Below are 25,262 nucleotides of genomic sequence, written 5' to 3' on the forward strand. Positions count from 1 at the left end.
AGGTGCTGCTGATGTGCAGGACACTTCCCAGGTGGGCAAAGGTAGTGCTGGCCACAGGGCAAGGGAGAGGGTTTGTCACAGGGACACACCTTCATCTTCATCATTCAGAAACAGCAGCTGTTCCAGACTGGAGACTCCAGGCTCATTTGCATTGCTGCCTCAGCTCCCTAAAGCTTCAGACTTCACCAGGGACTGCAGCCAGGGAGCTACTCTGAACAACTTCTAGTATCATCAGGTATCCAAGTGCCAGCTTCACCTTTTCTAATTACCATTTAAAAATCTCTTGTCCTTGCTCTCATCCTTTCAGAGGCTATTCTGATATCCCCATGCTCCAGGGCCCCACTTTGCATTCCCTCTGGTTTTAAAGAGCACTCAGCCAGTGCAGCCTTCTGGCACTGTAGGTGGTGTCACAGGAATACCTGAACTGCCCTGTTACCCCTGAAAATAGGCTGCAGCCAAGCTGAACAACAGCAGAATGAAGTTCAGCTGTACAGCTCCATTCCAGGTCTCCTTATGTGCATTACACTCATGCAAATACATGTTTTTCCTCTAGAGACCAAGCAGAAAAGCTTCCAGCACATGACACTTAGAGAGAAATAACAAATTAGAGTCCTGTATATTAAGTGAATTAAAGTCCTTTGTAAGCATCTCACTGAGGAGATGATATCTAAACAGTGAAGGGCTGAGGCATCCATTAAGAGGAAAAATATTTAAGGAGGTCAGAGGAAGAGCTGGTGAAATGAAGGTGAGGAAAAGGAATGAAAAAGCCCCAGTGAAAAATCCTAGTGGAGCAGAGCAGACACCATGAAGGAGCAAATGTGTAAGTGGCTCTATTAAAATGCTGGAAGGAAAACAAGAGGTAGGAGGGATGACTCAGCAGGGAGCTGAAGCGAGAGTATGATACAGCACAGAAGGAAGATTGAGACAGCAAAACCAGCACAAGAAAGCAGGTGGGTGGTGCTGGTGGAGGTGTGCTCCTGCCAGCTCGAGGAAGCAGTCAAGTGAGGTCAGTGCAGCACCAGCCTCAAGTACTGAGGAGTCTCTAGGGACTGAAATTCCTTTTCTAGCTAGGAAGAGCAGAGGATTAAGGCCAAGGTGATGAGAGCAGCACAGGGAGCACAGCAGTAACAGGTCCAGCTGCCCCTGCAAGCAGGAAGTGTCCCTGAGGGACACAATGCAGTCATGAACACTTGCAGGCTCTTCAGTGACTCCTTGGAACCTCTGGTCACAGACACACATTAGAAATGCAGCTTTTGATTTACAGCTACTCCACAATGCCTCAAAAAGTTGTTCTTGTGCACCACAGGCACATTGACAGAACCTGTGGTGAGCAGCAGGAGACACTCGAGGCCATTACTGCAGGTATACAAGGTTCATTACAAAATGAAAACAGCAGCAATTGATCCTGTTTTGCTTAAATCCATCCTAGGGAATCAGAAAGGATTAGAGGAGCCTGTTGGTTGGCAATTTGTAATGTAATCCTGTATGTCCCTTCTGTCAGCTCTCCAGTCTGACACCCCACCAGCACCACAAACTTCAGTCACTAATTACTGCAGCCTGACTCCATCCTTGCACCTGCAAGAAGCAAATAAAACTACAGAACCCAATAAATTCACTAAAATGATGATTCATCAGCACTCATCATTTCCTGGGCAACTGACCCAGGCTGGGTTCCACACTACATTTCACAAGGTTTCAGTGGTGAGAAGAGATTTTAATGTGAGGGTTTTTACAGGTGCAGGAGGAGGCAATTCTGCAGGGGTTACCATACACACAAACAGTAGGATGGGGCATTTCAAGACAAGCCAGGGTCACTGCACAGGCATGAGTCCAACAGCATGGTGAGGGTCCTGCTCCTGTTCTTCAACAGCAACATTCTCAGGGCTTGCTCTCAGTCCTACAGTCTGAAAGAAACAGAGCACCCACATATGTCATTTTCAACTGCTAAAGGAAGAGTTTCATCCAGAAAAGATGAAATTCACCCCAACTTGGATTTACAGTTACTTTCATACCATAAGTCAAGAAAATATCTGAAATATCTTCAAAGGGGTACATACAGTCTGAATTGCTTTGTTAATGTGCCTATCCTAGCCTCAGCAGCAGGGCCAACTCTCCTGATCAAGCACACAAAAGATATTCTATAGGGTGTATACTGTCAAGGTTGTGCAAAAAATCCACTGGGAATTCCCAGGAAAGATTGTGCTGGTCTCCACTAGACCTACAGAAAAGCTAGGAACTTCCCTATATTCCTTTGTGGTAGCAGAGTCACTGGCCTCATCAACAAAGAAAGAACCCACACAGGTCTCTGTGGTAAAAGTCAGTCCAGAGAATGGAGGATGCAATTTAAGAAATGGACTATTACAATCAAAGACACTGATATTGCTCATTAAACCTTGCTTGGCCTGGATGAGAAACCCAATCCCCAGTTTCAGAGCCAGAAACCAGAGACTTTGAGCACACCACGGCTCCCAGCACCCACCTGGAGTCACTGCAGGAACGCCCCAGCACTGCCCTTGTGGGGTGTCTCGGTGGTCTGGTGTGCCTGGAGAACAGTGACCGCTTCCTCGATCTTACAACAGAGCACAAGGGGGAGAAGTTGAGTTGCTCCAGTGTAAATCTGCACTGCACCAGGAGCTCAGCATTCATGTCCCAATCTGGCCTCCACACAGACCCGCTTTCAAAAGGGAAAGGACTTGAATAATCACAAAATCCAAGCCTGCTGCTTCTGCAGGAGACTGATCAGCCTAAAGACCTTTTCTGTCTCTTACCAAGGGAAATTCTGAGGCATCTCTCCTTTATTATCAAGTCAGAACTTGCTAAACAGCAGTCAGATTTCACAGGTGAAGCTACCTGACACCACCCAGCAGAGCTCAGGCTCCTCAAAAAAACAGCAGTGGGAGGGTGAAAGCAGCTCCTGTCTCCAAGGAGCCACAAAAAAAATGCAGTCAATTAACTTCAGCTACTCTGATGGGAAACAAAACTAAATATTCACCAGAATTAAGAAGAAAACTGAAGAAATACTGCAGAGAGGCAGCCATTTATCTGGTTTCTATTCTGAGGAAACAGCATCTTCCTGGCTGTTTCCATGTAGAGGTACCACCCTGCTTTCACCCTCCTGCTTCCCAGCCACCTCCAAACCACCCTCAAGCTTGGCCTGTGCTTTCAGCTTCTCCTTTTGCTGAAGGCAGGCAGACATTCAGGCTGTGGTGACATCAACCTGGGCCTCCTTTTTCACTTGAGAATGAGAACAGCAGCTACTTGCTGTCCCTACGGTGATCAGTGTCCTGGGCTGTGCTCCCCTTTCCTTGCAGCAGCAGGGAACCAGCCCTTTGGAAAGGGATTTGTGTGAGTCCCTCCTACCTTGGAGCGCAGGGAGTCTGGGGACTCCAGGAGCAGCAGCAGCTCGGAGTTGTCGATCTCCAGCAGCATCCCAGTGATCTTGCCAGCCAGCGAGGGATGCATCACATGGATCAGAGGGTAGAGGCGTTCACCTGCTCCAAACACCAGCAAGGACATGAGCACTATGCCAGCCCACCTGTGCTCTCAACAGAAATGGGATACAAGGGTGGTGATGGTGGTGGAAAGGACACTGCTCACAAATAAAGCTACCCCAGCACGTCACAGCAATAGGAAGGTGCTGGGTGAAGTCAGCAGCAGGCACCTACAGTGGGCACAGGGCAGTGGAGCTGTGCACAGGTGAAAGTGCCAGTTTCTGCAGGAGCTGTTTCCTCCTGGGGTGGAAAGAGCTGGTCTGTGACCGCCAAGCGATGCTGTCCCACACCAGGGGACTGCCTGCTCCACCTGAAACCCAAAGGTTGTGTGGCACAGCTGACCTCAACCCCTGTGGCCACCAAGCTGCTCATCAGTGCCCAGGAGCAGCAGTACAGGATGGTTCAGAGCTCGGGGGAATTGCAAATACAGGCAGGGTGGATGGAGCTCTGCCTCTCTACAAAGCTTCACCAGACACTCTCACAGAGTTCTCTTCACCAGGCAGCTCACACAGACGGGGAGTGGTTTTATTGCTCCCATCCAGTTCCAGCACAGACTGAGTTTACTATTACCTTTTTAGAGCAGCATAATAGCAGAGCAATCCCACAAAGCCTTACAGCTTCTCCCAGCAGTTAAGTTTGCCCTGGTGCATGCAAGCCCGTGTGCCCCCAGGGCCCTGCAGCTGGACCTGCTCCATCAGAGCAGCTGTGGCACCCACCGATCATTTGCTTCTGCTCCTGAGGAGGGGCTGCTGCAAGCAAGGATGCTGTCAGTGGCTCCTGGCCCTGGACATGCACAGCAGGTTCTCCCACCTGGAGGAAAAACAGGGAAGAACAGCAATCAGAGGCTGGAAGGGATATGAGTTACCTGGCTTGCAGGAGTGCTGCTCGATACCAACCACAATGGGGCATTTCAGAGACATTAGCACTGACTGCTTCTAGAAAAGCTGGAGTCAAGCATTAGAGCTCTGGGGCTACTGGATCTATGTCCCCCCAGAGCCCCTGGGAAAGGTCCCCACGGACAATATGGCCCATGGGTTGGCACAACACTAAAACCCATTCTCAGAGCCATGGAGATCCCTGGGGTCAGCAGTCACATCACCTCGCAGCAGGACCAGGAACACCACGTTTTGGTGGCTGCAGAGCACTTACCTGTGGGGCCATCATGGGTTGCATGTGCCCCATGGGCTGCATGTTCCTGGCAGATGAGGAGTACTTGTACTGCTGGGCACCCCGTGGCAGGGCAGACGAGGACACCCGGGCGCTCACCGTCTGCGTCCCGATGTTGGCTGCAATGGGGACAAGAACATTTGTGAGGAGCCACCCTTAAATGCATGCCTGTGCCAAGGAGGCTGAAGCCACAAGGACAGTGTGCTTGTCTGGAGGGCCTGGAAAGTCCTACATGGGCTCAAAGCAGCCCCCAGGTCAAAGGCAGCTTCCCCAGGACAGGCAGGGCATTGCCACCCTTGGGATGGGGTGGTCTGGTGTTGTGCAGAGGGCAGGAGAGCTGGTAAAGGCACCCACATATCATCTCTCCTCCAGAAACCCGTCTGCATCAGCAGCCAGAGAATGGGAACAGCACTGAGGAGGGTGGGCTGTGAGACCCTTGTCTCCCAGCTCATCCTGAAGGGAGGTAAAGGCAGAGAAATGAGAGGACAATGACAAAAGGAGAGGGCACAAGCCACAGCCTTCCTGGTCCCACTGCTCACTTCAGCAATTCACTCAATGCCAAAGATAACTTTGGGCAAAATCCCATGAAGAAGGGAAGGCTGTAGGCAGTCACTGCCCCAGCTGCTCTTGTGTGGAGGGGATACCCCGTGACCCAGGGCCAGCCTCAGCACAGGGGATGCCAGCAAGGTCTGGTTCTCAGCTCCAAACCCTCCAACATGAGGCTTGGCATTGGCAGCAGTTCAGACAGAGCCCCTAAGATCCCCTTCCTGTGCCCCAGAGATCCTTTCCCACCCTCTGCCTTTGTCCAAGCCCAGGTACTGTGGCTGCATCACCATCTGCTTTAAGGATCATATTCGAGGCCCCAACAAGACCAAGCTGCATATCAGAGACCTGTCCCATCACCTGAAAGATCCCAGCCTTCCCCAAGAGCTACATACTCAGATCCTACAGGCACTGCTCCAACCCCATCACACTCCTCCAGGAGCAATCCCACCAGCCCATCCACCCTCAGAGGAGACCTGAGCTCACAGCAAGCACCCTTGCCACCACGGCGATGTCCCAGCTGGATATCGTGGGGGTCCTTCCCCCACTCACCCACTCTCTGGGCCTGGGGGGGCACTCGGGGCACCTGGGTTGAGGCCTGTCTCGTGGTGCTGATGTTGGACAGCAGGCGCCGGGGCGGCACGGCAGCCCGCAGGATGGGGGTGGCCTCAGGGTACACTGCTGGAGAGACAGAACACACAAAATGAGGCTGATGGGTAGCAGAGGCATGGAGAGAGATGTGAGGGAGTGACTGTGGCTGGGGACAGTTGAGGAGCACCTCACCTCTGGTGTCAGTGCCACGATCTCACCTCCCAGTGCCCATCACCATGGCCCTGCACCAAACCCCTGCACACTTTCCCAAGGTAAACCCCCATGGTTACACTTTGTGCTGCTTTTAAAGACCCTCAGTCCCTGACTGAGCCCAGCTCAGGCCAAGAGCCCCCGGGGAGGGACAGGCAGACTCACAGGGAGGCCGGGAGGGCTGCGCACTCCAGCGAGTGGCAGGGCGGACTGGGACAACAGGGCTGGGGCCGTAGAAGGCAGCTCTGGTTTGTGGCTGGGGAAGAAGAACACATTATCCAACATGACTGGGGAGCTGAGCTGAGCCAGAACTAACCCAGAGCCTTTTGGTGGCTGCTGCACACAGCCAGACAAGCCAAAACCATGCTCTGCAGGGTGCCAGAGCACTTTAAAGACCAACCTCCAGTCCAGCCCTGCTGTCAGCATGTCCTCCAGCAGCTCTACTCCTCCTCAGGAGCTTCTGCACCTCTGTAATCCTTCTCCCTCACTCTCCATGCTCACACCCTCCCACCAAACTGCTCCTTGCTTCCTTCCTCTGAGGAGCAGCAGTACCTGTGAAATCCCCAGCCCATTTCCTGGAGCACCTGCACCCCACCCTGCTGCTCAGCCCAGGCAGATCCCACTGGTTCCACAGGGTGTGCCCAGATCTGCACAACCCAAACTCTGCTTCTCAGCCCGACTGCCATCCCACTCCAGGGCAGATGTGGGTCCCAGTGCAAGGCTGCTGCTGGGGAGCAGGGCTCACCTGAGGTATGGGGGGGAGGAAGTACCCCGGGGGGGTCTGGAAGGAGCCCAGGAGAGGGCCAGGCAGGGCCCTCATGCTGGCCAATCTCTGCATGTACTGGTTGGTGAGAATTGCTTTCCTCTCCTCTTTCCTCTGAGCGAGTGCGACGTAGAGAGGCTTTGTGCTGACAATCCGTCCATTCATTTCTGTCACAGCCTTGGTAGCCTCTTCTGGGGAGGAAAAACATACAAACCCAAACCCTTTGCTGCGGCCACCCTCTGTCATCACCTGAAATAGGATTAGAACAAGACAGCTAAGTCCACGGATCGCTGCAGCATCCACAAAACACAGCATGGGGGGTGTGTGTGGGACCCACCACTGGCACCCCACCTCAGCCCCCACACTCAGGCTGGGAGGGATGGGACTGCACCTCTCTCACAGACAGGTTTCTCTGGGGAAGGGCAGGATTTGCTCAGGCAGGAAATGGGAAATGAAGATGGCAGAGTGTGGACCAGCCTGAGATCAGGAGTTTGTGATCACCCAGGGGGAAGCTGTGTCACAGCCTCACAGGGCCCACAGGCCAGAAATGCTCTGCTGCTAAATGCTGCAGGAACCAGCGAGGGATGGAGATCAGTGGGGCACTGTGCCCTGACAAGGGCCAGGCAGTGTCTGTCCCTGGCAGCTGACCTCAAAGCCAGACCATGCCTTACATATTGTCTTCCAGAGAATCCTGACACCAGTCCCAGTGAAAAGAGTGACACATCCATGGTGTTCAAAATGCCAAACACCAGCCTGTCACCCCACTGTCCCGAGAGAGGGGTGGCTTGTGGGTCATTTTCATTTGTATCGGTGTCACACAGCAGCTGGGCAATATTCAGAATGTTGCAGCTTTAAGGTCCCGTACCTGGCACCTCACCAGGGCTGGGGGAACTCAACAAAACTAAAAAATATTTGCTCCTCAGGACAGTGTGAGGTGAAGTGGCATGTCCCTGACACCTGGCGTGAGATACAAGCCATCAGCAGAGAAGTGTAATTCAACAGGACGATAATCCCCATCCATCTCCAAGGGCTGAGTGCACGGGTTTACTGACCCCAGGAGCTCCAGTGGCAGCCCCAGCCCCTCACCTTGGCACTGGTGATGGTGCCATATGGAGAGAATTCCTTCCTCAGCCTCTCATCATCTATCCCGTCATCCAAGTTCTTCACATACAGGTTGACTCCCTGCACACAGGTAAAAAAAAAACAGTTTGGGATCTCAAAGTTTACAGCAGTTTGTCACACAGGATACAAATTACTCCAGCAGCTCAGCTGGTGTACTGGGACACCCCCAGAAGGAGCAGTGACAGGGAGAGGGGTGAGGATTGTGCATAAACTCCACTCAGAGTACAAACACCCCAAGTGAAGAGGGCACCCACACCATCACTGGGAACCTGCTGAACCTCATGAAGCTGTCTCCTTTCCAGACTAATATTTCTGGAAATTAGCAGACCTGTTTGCTCACCTCCCACCATCATCCTGGGTTTAGATCTCTCTCCTCTTTCCTGATATTGCTTCCCAGGACATTCCCAGGCAGGACCCCTAACTGCAGGAGGTACCCACCATGCTGATCTCTCTGGAGAGCTCTGTGCTGTCCCCAGCTGAGAGTGTCCCCATCGCTGACCTGCAGGATGCAGCACCCTGCTCTCCCCTTACCTGGTACCTGTTCACCCGCTCTTGCTTCATCTGCTCAAATTTCCTCTTGAGCTCGCTCTGGCGCTCCAGCCGCTTCTGGGCCCGGCCCACGTACAGCACCCGCCCGTTGATCTCCTTCCCGTTCATGTCAGCCACTGCCTGCCAGGGGAGGGAAGGGCTCTCAGCTCAGCAGGAAGCCCAAGGCCACAGCTCTGCTCTTCACCCACCACCCCGGGGCGGTCCCACCACAAGCAGAGACCTGCTCTCCCTTGCCAGGTCCTGACCATCCAGTGCCAGCTCCCACACAGCCACAAAGCTGGTGAGGCTCTCCCTGAGGAGAGGGGGGAACATCACCAGGTGATGGTCTCAGGGGAGAGATGGGCAGTGGGGAGTCTCTTGCCTTCTGGGCTTCTTCGTGCTTCTCAAAGTTGACAAACCCGAAGCCCTTTGAGCGGCCGCTGTTGTCCACCATGACCTTGACACTCAACGTCTTTCCTGCGGTGGGGAAGGACAGCACGGTCCGAGGGGTGCCCAGTGAGGGACACTGTGCTGGGGAGACACCAGCACAGACCAGCCCAGAGAGGAGAGAGCCCAGCAGGAGGACAGACAACGGGGTCCCCATGAGGCAGGGACAGGAGGCTGTGAGGTTTGGTGAGGGGCTGCTGCTCTCATTGCCCTGGGCTCTTCAGCCTCTCCAGCCAGTGCAGTGAGTTCCTTTGGCTGGAAAATCTCACCCCTTTTATACAGGAGCACACAGATTGGGTTCATATGAAGGATAACCACAAATTACCTGGGATAACACTGACCAAGCATGGACAGTACATCCCATGGGTTGGCACAACACTAAAACCTATCACAAGAGGCATACTCCGGTAATGAACTAAACTGAAAAGCTTGCTTTCTTTAAATTCAGACAACAATTATTCCCAGGGCTCCTGTAACCAGACAGCATGCTGGTAACAAGGAAAAAAAAAACAACCAAAAAACTATCCAAGAAAGAAAATCCACACATTTTTCATGACAGAACCAAGTACAAGTTATCCTCTGTCACAGCAGGAAAGCACATGTAACAGCCTGACAAATGAAGTGACTGCAGTCCTTTCATGTGGGGGATGTTTAAACAAGTCACATCTCACCAGAAAAGGGGCTTGCTCTTTCAGCCAAGCACTCCCCCAGCTTCCTTTTCAGTTGCCCCAACTCCAGTTTAACCAGACACAAGAATATTTCAATAACTGCACTCACCAAACTTGGAGAATATTTCCCGCAATCTGTCATCATCCATGTCATCCCCAAAGTTTTTGATGTAGACATTGGTGAATTCTATTGCCCTAGCCCCAACCTCTGCCTCGCGCTCTTTGCGGGATTTGAAGTGTCCAACAAACCTGTGGGAAGAAAGGAACTGGCCTCAAACCCTGCATGTCCCCTGCAGAGGGAAGATGGACTCGGGCACACCTATCTCAGCACAAACCAAGAGAGATCCCATCACCTCAAGCCATGCTTTGCTCACCCACAAACTCACCATGAGCTTCACATACAGTAACTTCCATATATCCCACTCAGGTGTACATATACTCAAGCTCCCCCTTGTCACTGCCAAAATTAGGGATGTGTCACCCCAGGAGACATTAAAAGACTTCAAAGGATCTCACCACCACAAAAGACCCCAAAAAATACCACCAAGTGCCAGCTCTCTTCCTCCAAAGCATTCTCAAACACTCTGGGCAGCCCTTGCCTCTGTGGGATGTAGAGAGTGGAACAACAATAAAACCTCTTCCTGCCCAGATTATCTGATGGCAGCAGCCAAGATCAGGGACCAGCCCACCTTTGTGGGCACTCATTACACCACCTCAGCAATAAAACCCAGCCTGGGGCTGGACTCCTTCCCCAGCATCTGGGAACAGCTCCAGAGCACTATCACACTTCCACCAGCACCCACCACAAGTGACTCACTGCCCCAGCAGAGCTGCCATGCCCAGCGGGGATGGAAAAGGGAAGAACACAGAGAGCAGCAGGAAGGGGACGCCTGAGCAGGGCATGATTTTACTGCCCAGAGTGGGCCAGGGCAAGGGAGGAGCAGAGCCCAGATGCCTCTCCCTGGCACTTACACTTTCCTGTCATTGAGCAACATCCCATTCATGGTCTCAATGGCCCGAGTTGCTGCCTCATGCGTCTCAAAGTGGACAAAGCCATAGCCACGGGATCCATTTTCATCACAAACCACCTACAAACACAGCATGAAGGGCAAAGAAAAGACAGACACTGTTTTTTTCCATGTTTGTACATGAGTACATCACAGGAAAATCCATCCCCATTTTCCAGGGGCATTTTCCCTCCCTGACATCCTGCTCCCACTGCAGCTGAGCTCTGTTGCACTGTTGGCAGCAGGTGAGGGAGGTGGGCACTCCTAGGACCAGAACTTATAGCTCACCAAGACCCACATACCACTGGTGCACTGAGATGGGACAGGATGACTGACACATAACATCTCTGTACTGGAACTGGGGGAAAAGCCCCCATTCTGAAGGGAAACACAGCAAGGCCTTTTGGCTTCAAAGCAGCTGGGAATTTAAAGGAGATGTTGTGGGAAGTGAAATGAGAACATTAATTCCAGCTGGCTAAAGCATGCTTCCAAGAGCAAGGGCAGCTCTGCAGCAAGCCCTCTCCTGCAGGGCCCTGGGCACACCTACCTTGCATGACAGGATGTTTCCAAAGGTAGAGAATGTGTCATACAGGGCTTTGTTATCAATGGAGTCATCCAGGTTCTTGATGAAAACATTTCCAACTCCTGATTTCCTGAGCCCAGGGTCCCGTTGGGACCACATGATGCGGATGGGTCGGCCTTTGATCACCTCGAAGTTCATGGTGTCCAGGGCTCGCTCAGCTGGCAAAGAAGGGGGAAGAGAGAGGAGTAACAGAGACAGATCTCCTTCACATCCTGCAGCAGCTGAGATGGGCACAGGAATCAGGGACAGGGACTTGTTAACCTAAATGGGATAGGCAGCTCTGCCTCCCCACCCCTCCAGCCACACCGCTCTGTGATTAATTATTTTTTCCCTCTCCAAAGCATGTCTGACTCCCAAGGATCAACCATTTTATCACAAGCTCCAGTCTGGCAGATGCCCAGCTAATTTACCCAGTAAGGATTTTGGTCTCTAGGGCAACTGAATCAACACCTTCTCATCACTGCAGCTTCATTTCAGCATGGAACACCTTCCAATTACAGCACTGTGTCATGGCAATGCCTGCCAGGACAGTGGCCTCACTTTACACTGGGAGCCAGTGGGCAGCTGGGTACCCCAGGGGAAGGGCAAAAGGGGTTTTGGTGCCCTTCTTTGATGGAGAAGGAGGAAGGAGGCAACTTTCACAAGTCACCTTCTTCCCCTCACCAGAGCCCAGCAGTTACATCCTTTCCCAGACCCTGAGAAGAGATGGAAGCAGGATGGGTCATCATGAGAGAGCAGATTGGGATTAGTTAGAACCAAGCCCCAGCAGCAATGCAGCCATTCACACAACTGCTCCCCCCCTTCCATTGCCCACCCTTACATCACTTGCACACCCAAGTCCCTGCTGTGGGGCAGCTCCTCAGAGCTGTGTGACAGGGAACATACCATCCACAGGCTGCTGGAAGTTTATGTAGGCATAGCCCAGTGACCGGCGCGTGGCCACGTCCCGACAGACTCGGATGGACATGATGGGCCCAGCAGGGGAGAACTTCTCGTAGAGCATGGCTTCAGTCACATCTGGGTGCAGGTCTCCCACATAGAGAGAGGCTAAGGGATAGCCAGGGCCACTGGCATTCATGGTCACCCAAAGAGCTCAGCTGCAAAAGGAGACAGACCCAAGGCTGCAGGGCACAGGTTTCAGATGGTCTGCAGCAACCACAAACCCACACTGGGGCTGGCCCCACTGCAGCAGCACAATTCAAAGTAATGCCCTTCCCTTCCCACCAGCAGCACTAGGATCAGACATGCCCCAAGGAGGCTGCAATCCCAAAACTTTCCAGAACATAACAATTTTGGTGCAAAAGTTGAGCTGGGGTGATCTGCACTTCACAGCCCTTGCACACACTGGAAGGATGCAGAGGGACACACCACACACACAGACACTCCTCAAAACACTCAAACCCTAAGAGAAATAAAATGGAGTTTAATTTCTCAGAAGGTAAACAGCCCTTCTCCACCAGAGACTTTCATTTTAACTCCTTAATGGCTCCTTCCAGGCAGAGCAGACCCAAGGAATGGGGGATTGTACTGATGCCCAGGGAGCAGAACTGCAGCCCATGCAAACAACTCCATCTCTAAGAAGGCAGACACTGGCTTTTCACCACCCCTTCCTAGTTTCTCAGCTTGTTGACTACTGTTCCCAGAGCAGGCAAAATTGATGCTCAGTCTGCCTGGTTTCAGTTGAGTGTAAAGTTCTGTGTGAAGATAACACTTGCTGTCTGAGACCCCCAGGGGTACTGCCTAGGAACACAGAAATGCATGTCCTGCCCCAAAAGCTTATAAATCCATCTTTGGGGCTCTTACCTGAAAGCTCAAAAGTCCTGAGACAGTTGCTTAGATACCTATAGATAACCAAAATTAACACAGCATGTATACATTAGCATATACAGGAGAGGCGCATCCAGCAACCCACGGCGGGCACACGGCTCCGTGACACAGCCCCGCTCCTCGCACCGCCCAGGGCCCCCCCAACAAACACGGGGTAACAGAGCAGCCCCAGCGCCCCTTCACAGCCAGGGGCAGGGAGGGAAGGGAAGGGAGCCCAAACGGAGAGGAGGCGGCCGGAGCGGCGAGGGGAGAGCGGCCGGGCAGAGGCGGCACAGCCCCGCCGGGGAGCCAGGGGCAGCACACACCGCCGGGCACGGAACGGGGCTGCGGAGGGAGCAGCGCTGCTCACCCTGCCCGAGCCCGCCTGGCCACCCCCGCCCCGGAGAAACAGCCCCGGCAGCCGGAGCTGGGAGCGGCCCCGCACTCACACCGAGCGCTCGCCGCGGCAGCACCGCTCCGGGCCGGCTGTGGACACCGCTCGCCTCTTCCGCGGCGGCCCCGGGGGCGGGACGGGACCCCCGCCCACCGCCCCACCCCGGCCAGGTGCGGCCCTGCCCCGCCCCGGGCGGACACGGCCGGGCAGCGGCGGCCCCCGCAGCTGCGGGCTCAGGGGCTCGGCAGATGCAGCTCCTCATCTTCGCCAGTCGCACCTCCTGCCTTCCCAAACGAAGGGCAGGGGAATTGCGCTGTGTGCAGTCCTGGAACACTGACAGCGTGTGCTCCCACACTCTTTTAGGAAATCACATGCACCTTCTGGTATGTAATTCCCTGAAGATAAGGGGTACAGGCAGGAGCGCACACAGCTCGGTTACAAATCCCTCATCACCGGGCGCTCATGCATTTCCGAGCTCCACAGCACTCTCCCTCCGGAGCCAACAGAGACCCATGAAATACGGCCTCTGCCATCATCATCTCTTGTCTGTGTGGCCCAGGAGTGCTCTAAGCTCACTTTCACCCGCTGAGATCGCAGCCCAGCTGTTCTGGACGTGATGGTGCTGCTGAAACGCTGGATGAAAACACGCTGGATGAAAACACGCTGGATGAAAACACGCTGGATGAAAGCACGCAGGAACCTCGAGCCGCAGGCAGTGCCATTCCACAGCACCCGGCTCCACCCCACCCTGCACCCTCGGAAGGGTCAGCTGGGGGGCAATCAGGACAACCCTCATCTCTGCAAAAGCCTGCTGGTGGGTTCCCACACTATGATGCCTCAAAGGTCAGATGAGCTTCAGTGCCAAGAATGAGAAGCTGCAGCAGCAACAGTTAGATGAGTCAAACACACAGAGTGCACCTGGACTCTTACTGCGGCTGGGCCAGCTGGAGTGCCCTTTCCCAAAAAGACAGAATTAAAAAAACAACTGAGACACCCTCTCAACTCATCACTGCTGCAGGCCAGCCTCCTCAGCTCACAATTTCCCCAAACGAGACAGCAAGGATGAGCCATGTTATGTGAAAGGACAGAGACAGGAGGTGGTCTCTGAACAGGAGCAGCTAGCAGACACAGGGATTTTTCTTCTCAGAGCTGACAAAGTCATCAGCATGAGTCAGACTGGCAGTTAGTGCACACTATAAAATGATTTAAGGTGTATGGTATGTGCATACATTTAGGTATGTCTACAAAGGCTGAAGAAAATGATAAAGTAGCAATAATTACAGACATGGAGGGACCACCATGTAAAGCCATGTTGCCAAGCAACAGCTGGTTAGATTTTGGCCTAATGCATTCATTGGTCAATCAAGAGCAGCCAAGTGACATTTTCCACTGTGGACACTTCTGTGTCACCCCACCCTGGGAGCAGGACCAAACTTGCTTGAGCTTTTAGGCTGCCTGGCTACTGCCATCCATCCCTTCAAGTGCTCTTGTGTCCAGTACACCTCCTCTATTTTTCACTCTTGGTGTTCCTTTAGCACAGCACAGCTGAGACACGCAGAGCTGGGTGTGCAGAGGTGAGGCCAGCCCTGTGTTCAGAGCAGGTATTTAGAAGATTCCCAAGAAAAATTTGTAAATGTAATCAACAGAGTTCTCTCATTTACAGTGTGTTCAACCCTATAATATGCAATGACTCATGGCAAGTTAAATGGTTATTTAGAGTTGCATTTAAGCCCTGCAATGACAATATATAAGCAGAGAAACAGTGTTTTCTCTTGCTAATCTGGGAGGGTGTGTAGGAAAGTCTCTCAGCAAAGGAATGAGTAACTCAGTATTTGTACACCATGAATCAACTCACACAATCCACAAACTAAAAACTGAGTACAAGTGGTGATTTTACTACCACAGGTTTTGGCACTACTATAGCAAAGACGACAGACAACCAAATGATAAAATTTTTTTTTATTATTCACTTTTGAATTCTTTTACACTTTCCTGATTATTTTGTGTAAGGTGAAACTAGAACTGTTTAAAAGACATACACAAATCTAGTACATCAATAACCAGGTATTTCTTTTTGCTATACTATTCTCACAACCACGTGTGTGCTAGGCAATATAACCGTCACAGAAGCAAACTTTAGGCAGAATACTGGTCAGTAAAAACAAAGCGAAAAGAGCTACCAGATATACAGACAGGCTCGGTTCCACATTCACTACTGCATTTATCAAGCGCCAAGTATTAACTGCACAATTTGTTCAGCTAGTAGAGGGGAGTTTTAAAATCAGTGCATGAAATTCTCTTCAGCAGACAGATGGACAAACAGATGGATCCTATACCTAAGTGGAATGTGAACGCAGGGGATGATACCACGGGACTGATAGGTGACTATTCCTAATCTTTTCCACTGCATTATTCACGCAACTCTCACTAGTTTTGTTTAATGGGACATGTTTGAAACATGACGAGGTGAGGACGATTGGAGCTCAAATATTACAAGCATTACAGATGTGCAGGTCTGCATTCCAGTACAAGATGGGAAATCCTGAATATTTGAGCCAGTACTTGAGCCAGCTTCCTGGTACTACCAAAGAATGGCAGACAAGAGCTAAAGCATGCAACAGCACTGGCAGCTCTCAAACACCCAAGGAAGAAACCTGTCCTTGGTGAGGTGCAGGCCTCATCCACCATCCTGACAACACCAGGAACCAAAGAAAGGATGATGCGTATGTGGGAGTCCAGAACTGCTTTAATGGAGTTTAAACAGGTGAAAGGGTCAAGGATGAACAGAGTCCAGTGGGAGAAAAAATTCTATAAAGTGAACTTAAAGATGGCTCAGTGGATTACTTAAGAAGTTTTCAGGATAAATTGAGAATGGGAATACCATGGAGATTTTGATTCACCTAAGAGTAAAGTAATGCAAAAGTGACAGATCACTTCATGGTATCATCCAAACTAATAAGGCCATTCAAAAAATTGAATCTTCTCCTATTGCAAGTCCATGGCAGCGAACCAAGAATTTTTACTACTGAAGAATATCTAAGTTGTAACTAGGTAAAAGTTATTGCTGTGGGAAGGGGCTTAGTCATGCATGTGGTATGAGCATGAAAGCACTTTGAGAAGTCAAATCCCAGTTATCTGCCAGTGTAAAGAGTTTGGAAATCAAGCTGCTAACTCCCCCGTTTCCCTCCTCCCCAAAACAAAGCCCATCCCCAGAAAGACAGGATTGACAAAGTGAGCTTTTGACTGAAAGCGGTGCCTCAGACTCGGTTACAAATGTCTACAGAGTGTGCCTGTTCAACTACCTCATAGCAGTGTCCCTAACTGGAATGCCATACATTGGATTGTTCTCCTTCCATGCCCCAGTGTCACAATAGAATCTCTATAACTTTCTGTACAACTTTACAACAGAATTGTACTTCGACTATTTTGGTGCCAAATTAAGCTCGCCAGAGTTACATAATTGATGTCTACTTTTCTACCAATAAGAGTTTTGTAAAGTCAATTGCAATCACAAAACCCTTTATTATTATTATTATCACAGTGTTCAGTTAAAAATATAAACACGGTAATCGGAACTGTAAATGTTCAGAATAGGAAAGTTCGGAATGCCATTGGAATAACCGACCTCCGCTCTAGGTACACAAAACACCAACCAACCGGTTTTACCCCACAGACAGTTTTTGCTACGTTGAGGTTGTGAAAGTCGATGTACTATTCTTTTTGCTTGTCGCACAAAGGGATTATGTGTAGGATACAGGGTGACATTGAACATATAGTGAAGCGTGACAGCCATTAGTTCTCTCCCTCCCCAGCATCCCCTTCATCTCCCTGGTTTTCCGACGTCCATAGCTGTAAGGAAATACAAACACGTGTTTATGCTGGAAGCACAGTTAATTACAATTGTCAGGAAAGGGAAGACAGCGTAATTAGTAGTAGCTGCGCAATTTTCTCAGCTAAGAGCAATGCAGAACTGAACTTAATAGTAAAGCTGAAGAATAATAAACTAGAACATGAATAGAAGATAAGCAAGAAGCTAGCACAAGCTGGAAAGTTCCACGTAAAACTGTTGAGAACAAACTCCACTCTGTGTTACAAAAGGAATCTGAGCTTGTTACAGCAGTTAACAAGTGATTCCTAGTTTGAACAAGCAAGTCTAACTGGTCTGGTTACAAAAAGCATCGCAGTTAACACATGCAGTTAACGCCTCAGAAAAAGCTTTTAATGGCACAGAACCGAATCAGCTTTCAGATGCTGAGTCCCACTTCAGAGTGCAGCAGCCTAGAGTGCAGTGGTTTGCCCCATGGTACTCACAGTGAGGTTGTCCCTAAGCAGCTGCATGATCAGGGTGCTGTCTTTGTAAGACTCTTCATTCAGCGTGTCCAGCTCTGCTATCGCTTCATCAAATGCCTAAAAACATAAACAAAGACAGCCCTTGCACACTCTGCTTCCTGGAGTCACTTCTGCTTATACAGAACGTACAAATTTGCCACATTACTATCCAAATTCTGCAAAAAAAAAAGCTTCCAGTATTTTAATTTTCCACCGCAAGAAGAAATGTAAAACAAAGTGAGCACCGGATCCTAGACAGCCAGGGGAAAACAGAAGTCTTCAGGGGTGTCCAGATAAAAGCCCAGAAAAACTTTACTAAATATCAAATACTACAGAGGCAAGAACACTCTATGTGTCATGATGAAAAATGGTTCACATAGCTTGAAGTCAGGTTTAAGACAACACTTAAAAAAAGAGACTTTCATTTAAAAGGAAGGTCTCAATGGTCTAAATAAGCGATGAAAGACAAAGGTACCATTACTTGAACGAGTGTGTATATATATATACACATATATATATTTGTATGGTACATGAGGAAGTAGACAAGAAAATGGAATACAACATTTTTCGACAGTGGGGAGGAAGGTTTTCAATTTCTTTTCAGAACAGCAGAGGAAATCAGGTATGTTCCACTAGAGATTAACAAAGCCATTCTTCCCATCCACGCATGAAAATCAATACTGGAGTCTGAGAGCCATAAGTGCTATTTCTTCATTCAGGTTTCAAACAGATGTTAGCATTTTAACTAAAAAAAGCAAGAACAGCAGAAGAATTTTACAGCACAACATCACTTCTTGTTACAAAGTCCTACTGAAGTGCATATTAAGAACACAAAGATTCACCTAATGCCATGTTATTCAAGTTACTACCAGACAATTTTCACAGACACAAAAAGCTCCATTTAGAAGACTAATCCTATTTTAGGGAGAAGGCTAAGGAAAAAATGACTGTCTATTTGTTTGCCACAACCCATCACAAAAGCTCTTTTTGGTCTCTGGAGAGAGGGGCACACATGCATATGGATAACAAGGACATTTAGGGCTACAAACACGGGCACACAGACAACACTTCATGTACTGGCTGAGTGCTCCAATTTAAATAAATATTTCACTTTAGAAGTGCTAAATTAATTCAAGTGTTTTCAATTTTGACACAAACACATTCTAAGAGAATTAGGTGGACATTATACAGAGGCAATTTGTCTTCCCTGTCACTGGAACAGCTGCAGTAGCAAATTAGCCTCACCCAAAACTAAGCTAGTCCAGCAAACCAACTTACCTGAAAATATACAATGACAACCTTTTTATGACAGCATTTTTAAGGAATTTGATATGAAAAAGCATAATCATCTAAAAAGTGCTACTGTAACCATGTCATTACCTCCTCAGCCGCCACAAAAATTGGTGATATGAAGAGTCTGCTTACCGTCTTTGCCAGATTACAGGCTTTTTCAGGAGAATTTAGGATCTCATAGTAGAAGACAGAGAAATTTAGAGCCAAACCGAGTCGAATGGGGTGTGTTGGCTGCATCTCTTTCTTGCTAATTTCAAATGCCTCCTGATAAGCTTGCTGGGAGTTTGCTACCGTTGCTGCAAGAAGCAAACACAGCCCCATAAATACACAGTACATCTCCTCTACTTCACAGGGGAAGCAATTCTATTCTCAGCCTAGACTACCGTGCCACCAGAAATTCATACAATTATCTATGCAGAGACACCTCTTTCAATGCTTTTACATGCAAAAGCCTTCCACCTGCTGAACAATTAATGCTTAAATAGATTTTTTAATAGAAACTTAAAATAAAATTTATCCAACAAATTCCAACCAATCTAAATGGACCCAAAGTCTACTCTAGTGTTCTGGTTTTAAACATTCATTTCCAGCCCAGCTGAAGAAGTCATAGTTATCAATAAATCCAGACAAAACCATATGGGGAAGAAGAGGTAACTAAACTGCTGCATTTAGGTCATGAACTTTGTATTTCAGGTTGGGGTTTCAGGGCAAAGCTGACAATTCCTTCCTGGCTAATGAGTAACATTACTCACAAGTAATAAGTAAGCTCCATATTGACATCAAGCTAAGTTTGCAAGACATGCACTACATCAGACACTCACAGGAATTCAGACAGTTCAGCACTGCTTTCCCATTTCAGAATTTATTACTTTAGAACCCAGGAACCCAATATCTCATATTTGCATGCCATGAGTTTGCAAACAGTGAAGACTTGAGCTGAATTCGTAGTTTAAACATGAGATCAAACAAACTAAGCATAAGAAAGAAACCTACATTCTCCAGGAAAATGATTTTACACTGCCACATATGCTTGGAAAACAGCCACTGTAGTCAGGGGCTGCAAGCAGTTTGACTTCATTGATGAACATCTGTCAATCACTTCTATTAATTTCAGTCAAGTCTTTCTCCAAAAGTGACTTGCTCTGCACCTAACTTCATAACTACAGAGCAGTAGTGAAAAGAAATAAATGCATGATGTTGGGGAAAAGAACACAACTGGTTTTTATGCTTGATTCTGCTTGGTTGGCACAGAAAGATTTAATTTCTACTTACTTTGCTTATTGTCCCCAGATGCCACCTCTGAGAGGTATCTGTAGTAATCACCTTTCATTTTCAAATAGAAGACCTTGCTTTCTGGCTGCGTGGCATTGACAATAAGGTATTTATCCAGGAGTTCCTGAGAAAGATTTTAAAAACAGTGATGTTTCCTGAGTCATAAAAATAATGTCTGAAACAGAGCCTTTGTTACAATGGTGAGCATGAACTGTTCAAACAGTAACAATGACTTCTGTCATGACTTACGCAGACTCATGTGTTAATCACTTTGCCTACTGTTGTCTAAACTCTGAGGAAAAAAAAAAGATAAACTACTTGTAGCCTAATCTATGGAGAGCTGAAAATGTTGATCCTACCCACAATTCCCTCATGCAGGATCTGAAGGCTATCAGGGCTTAAGCCTGCTGATGCAAACCCACATCCATCACCAAACTAACAAACAGCAGCAGATGGAAATTAGCGCATCTGGTCATTTTTGTTGCCACAAATTTGAACCCCATGCAGAGCTGTGAAATTGTCTGCAAGAAACCGATTCTATCTCCAACTTCAGCTGAAAAGTTTGACAGTGGCAGAGGCAGCACATGTGCACTCAGAAAGAGATGCAAAGATTGACTGCACTGACAGCATTTGCTCCTGACTGATCTTAAGCAAATGGAACAATAATAAAAGGAATACCTCTTGTCTGAGTGAAAGAAAGAGCAAAATCTTGACCAGACCAAAGTCTGGGAGAAGATCTACACATCTTCTCCTTTAAAATAAAATACTAAACAAGACTCAGGACATTAGCATTTATTAATTAAAGAATTTAAACAGTAGGCCTTCTGGCAGTATTCATGTCAGTGCTCAAGATCTAAATTTGTTTTCATGGTAAACCCCTCCAGCCAGCAGCCAGGGGTCTTCAACATGGCCTTGTTTGCTTTTTGCTGCAAAAAAACCGAACACCTCTTTTAGAACAAATTCCCTAAGAAGCAAGATAAATGACTTAGGAGCTAGAATTGGACCCAAGTATGCAAAAATATTCCCCTGCTAAGGTGCTGCAGTGTCTACAGCACAACTAAAATTCCTTAAGCTTCTCTGAAGAATGCTGCAGTACTAACTACTGTTATTTTTGCTGTTGGATTATTACCAGAACATCATTGCAGATATCCTGCAATTCAGCCTCAATTTTCTCACGATATTCTTTTCCCATCTGCTGTTTCTTCTCGTTTCTCTCTGTTTTCTGTTCGATGCTGGAAATCACACGCCAGGACGAGCGACGGGCACCGACCACGTTCTTGTAGGCCACGGAGAGGAGATTCCTTTCTTCATTGGACAGTTCATGTCCCTGCTCAGTGACAGCCTTCATAGCAGCAGCCATGTCATCATAACGCTCCGCCTGCTCAGCCAGTTTGGCTTTCTGTACCAACTCACTTTTATCCATGGCTGTCCTGCAATTAGCAAGGAATAAAAATAGAGAAAAATCTCTCGATGGTCTGCACTGGGGAAGTTGATGCTGAAAAGTGAAGATCTTACAGTCACTATTAAGAGAGAAATCTATCAACTGTAATAAAGTAATACAAAAGGTTTCTTTCTAAAAATGTATTTGACCTTTTATCAAATATGTATCATTTCCATGTGTAAATGACTAATGACAATCCTGAAGATATGAAAGCACCGTTTTTCAAAATGCAGCAAAAGTTATATTGGCATTAACACAGCCCTATGTGAATCTCTCCTCTTTATCAGCCACAGCTCAGCTGGGGAGATATTAACCAAGAAACCACCAGGTTCCTGGGGCTTTTTCAGGGGTTTGGTTGTTGTTGCTATTGTTTGTTTCCCCTCCAGCACAAGAGCAACTAGTTAGGAGCACTGAAGAACTGGACAGCTCCTTCTGACACAGAACATTTTTGGCAAGTTAGAGGAGATGTTTCAGTGGGTTTACATAAACCATACCCAGGAAAGCTGTAGTTGTTGGCAACTATGGAAAGTACATTTATAATGTTCTGCCAGAAAATAATGTGGAGTTTTTTACATATGCATCACCATACACATAATGGATGACTCTACACAGCTAGGGAGGTTGCAGTCTCAGATTTTCAAGACCTTTTAAATAACACTGACATTCATAAAATCTGAATGGGATGTGGCCCACACAATGGTCACTGCTACCAAACAAATTGCTTATATGAAAACAACTTGTTTATCATTTCTGATAAAGCAGTTTAGTAACCAAAGCTGTGAAAACACATCACATGGCCACAGGGTCACTGAAGAGCTTATGCCAGGGAAAATGAATAAACCACTCAGGGGCAGGCTCACAGGAGAAAGTAAAGAAGTTTCTTTGCCTTTATCAAAATGAACCTCTGTGGACATGATTTTCTGAACCTGAGAGAGTTTCAAGCCACCAGGGGCTGATTTGCTTCCCAAGGGAAAGTCTTTTGGGAAACTTTTCAGCCCCTGAGAGCCTGAAACTCTCTCAGGTTCAGAAAATCATGTCCACATACCTCAATACTTCATGAACTTACAGACAACCCAAATTGATCTGTAAAATTTTTCCAGGTGTGCAGGTTCACTTTTGGACACATCCAGAACTGTTATTCTCATCAGTAGTGAGCAATAATTATCCTCTCCCATTCCTAAATCCTAATCAGGGCTCTCACTGTTTATGTAAGTTGTCAGGCTGAGACTGAACAGCATAAAAACAACTTCTAAAAGAGCAAAAAAACCCCAAAGAAGAACAGTAAGTCTTACATTTGTATTTCACAGACTTCTGTTCATTACAGAAGCACCTACAGTCCTATTAGAAGGAACCAACACGCTGAAAGAGATTGCTGCAGCCTTTCCCTGACTCTCACCTTTGAAGATTCCAGTCTGACAGGCTTCTGATGGAGAACATCTTGCACATACTGCTCAGCCTATATTTTACTCCAAGGATCACCTACTACACTGTTATAGAGGAAAACCAGTCCCCTGTACCAAATCCTCAACCAGGACAATGAGATGCAGACCCAAATTCCCACTGTGTGTATGAACAGTTTCATACACTGCTCACACTGCTGAGGACAAGTCCTTACTACAAAAATTATTTTGAGATGAGCACATTTTGTCCTTCCAGCTGAAGATACTCCACTTTAGCAAAAAAATAAATAAATAAATTCACCCAGGATATCCTGTCAAACATTGTGATTTCACATAGAAGTTCCTTAAGTAAGCCCAGCAACCAAAGGTACCTGCTCTGTATTAGCAAGTCACACTCTCTCCTGCCTGCATTTGATCCTTTGCAGATCCTAATGTGTCCAGCTTCATATGGCACTCAAAGTAAGGACGTGGAGTACTAAAACCAGTCTTATGGAAAGGGATCTTTTGCAGACTGCTAAGTAAAGCTGGGCTCTGGTTAAGCTCTGTTCCAAGTGCTGTGTTTAACCAGTGGATTCTGGACCTATTGAATGGTGCCACAGAGACTTCAGATCAAAGCCCTCAACAAGACAGGGTGACCGTGGGCAGCAGTGTGACAACTTGTGGTATGGCATGATTCATCTGGTTCTCTCTTCCCCAGTAAGCTTTTACCCTGGGGATATTACCACTGCTTTCCACAGGCTTATCAGACAGACAGCTCCTGATGATGGAAAAGGTAAAGTGGGATTTGTGGTGTGCTTTGTTTCTCCTTACTTTGAAGGCTATCATAGCAACAATGCAGAACAAGCCAAGGACCATTTCCCTTTGAGATAACCCATCCCACTTTTCCCTGTTGAGTCTATCAAACCTTGTAAACCATTCCCTTAACTCAGCACTAATTGCAGACCATGTGCTTAATGCAGGAAGTAATTTGTGAGTGGTATTTCTCTACCCACTCACTAAAATCTGAACATGAGCAAAGTACACCTGAAGAATGCTTTTTACATTACAAGAGCTAACTTTATACAACAAGACATTGAAATTAAACAATTTCAGAGCACTTCTAGTTTCACTGTCTGCACAGCTACTACTCTAGAAGTATTTCTACTGCAAATATCTTCTCCTCTTCTTCTCATGGAATGTGATTATGTGGAAGCAGTCTGCTTGTTGAAGTGCAGAGGCAAGTAACTCCAACTGAGTTTACATTTTGCCATTGAAAGGTCAGTTAGTTTTATCTCTGATCTGCACTTTGCCAATAGCGGTCTAATCTGTAGACAAGTCATCTGTGCAGAATTCCGTTTACAAACAATATAGAGTTTAGTTTTGAAAGGGTGCAGAGTTTGTTTTATCAAGCTCACTGACATTTATATTTAGATGCAAGACAGTTCACAGCAGTCAATGGGTTCACATAAGGACACATGGAGGAAATCACAAAGGGAATTGCACATGAAGGAAAACACCGGGGCACAAAGACCTAACGGAAAGAGATCCAGAAACCAGTTTAACATATCAATTATACAAGTAAAATACCAGCACAAAGCTTAGAATGTTGCTTCTCATCAAGCAACTTTTCTCAGCAAACTAATTTATGCATATGAAAGTCATTTATGCATATATGAAACTCAAACTTATCACTAAAGATGGAGCTCCTGAGAATTTCACTGGCTTAGTTTTGACACAAGAATTCAACGTACAGGGGCTTGAGCTTCATTAATTCGTGTTAATATCTGTACTGTTAGTAGGCTTGCTATGAAACACAAGTAGTATTGAGTAATATGGATTTAAAAGAACTTAAATGCAGTAAGAAAATCATTGCCCACACCAAAATATTTGCCAATGACAGTAAGCCTACCATTACTTCCTTCCCAGGATGCTGCTAAAGGAACACTTAAAATCCTCATTTGATTCTCCATTGCTTACCTTGTTAGAAGCTTGGAGAGAGCTTTGCAGAGCTATGCTGGCTTGAGCTCCAAAAGAGGGAAGTGTTTGCCAGAAGGAAAAAAGATACAAGCAAAGGAGTGATGTTTGAAAAGGCAAAGAAGCAACTATCAGTTATAACTGGTCCCTCCCAGAGAGGAGATGAAAGCCACATTCTAACAATGGACCAGTGTGCCACAATCTGAAACAAGCAAAGCCTAGAGCTAAAAATACACCTAGGCCACACACAGAAG

At 47.8% G+C, this 25,262-nt stretch overlaps 2 protein-coding genes across 6 annotated transcripts; both read right to left on the reverse strand.

Annotated features, from left to right (window-relative positions):
• Window positions 1-1,693: 1,693 nt before the first annotated feature.
• Window positions 1,694-12,955, reverse strand: PABPC1L (poly(A) binding protein cytoplasmic 1 like). Of its 5 annotated transcripts, none has more exons than XM_033519166.1 (16): window positions 12,924-12,955; window positions 12,006-12,217; window positions 11,085-11,278; window positions 10,503-10,618; window positions 9,640-9,779; window positions 8,798-8,892; window positions 8,419-8,556; window positions 7,852-7,947; window positions 6,748-7,014; window positions 6,168-6,258; window positions 5,688-5,879; window positions 4,641-4,777; window positions 4,208-4,301; window positions 3,361-3,491; window positions 2,480-2,569; window positions 1,694-1,904 (listed from the first exon to the last, which is right to left on the reverse strand). In XM_033519166.1, exons 2-15 carry the CDS (start codon window positions 12,196-12,198, stop codon window positions 2,486-2,488), a joined length of 1,968 nt encoding a protein of 655 aa, XP_033375057.1. In that variant the 5' UTR covers window positions 12,199-12,217; window positions 12,924-12,955; the 3' UTR covers window positions 1,694-1,904; window positions 2,480-2,485. The 5 variants fall into 5 exon arrangements, with proteins under 5 accessions (XP_033375057.1, XP_015502749.1, XP_033375058.1 ...); XM_015647263.2 differs by having other exon boundaries at window positions 5,754-5,879; window positions 12,924-12,954; XM_033519167.1 differs by having other exon boundaries at window positions 5,697-5,882; window positions 12,924-12,954.
• Window positions 12,956-15,264: 2,309 nt separating this feature from the next.
• On the reverse strand, window positions 15,265-25,031 carry YWHAB (tyrosine 3-monooxygenase/tryptophan 5-monooxygenase activation protein beta). The gene is made up of 6 exons (XM_015647759.3): window positions 25,012-25,031; window positions 21,344-21,644; window positions 20,215-20,338; window positions 19,075-19,238; window positions 17,632-17,727; window positions 15,265-17,169 (listed from the first exon to the last, which is right to left on the reverse strand). The coding sequence occupies exons 2-6, from the start codon at window positions 21,635-21,637 to the stop codon at window positions 17,113-17,115; spliced, it is 735 nt and encodes a 244-aa protein (XP_015503245.1). The 5' UTR covers window positions 21,638-21,644; window positions 25,012-25,031; the 3' UTR covers window positions 15,265-17,112.
• Window positions 25,032-25,262: the final 231 nt, after the last annotated feature.

Source organism: Parus major, chromosome 20 (genome assembly GCF_001522545.3).
Source record: "Parus major isolate Abel chromosome 20, Parus_major1.1, whole genome shotgun sequence".
NCBI lineage: Eukaryota > Metazoa > Chordata > Aves > Passeriformes > Paridae > Parus > Parus major.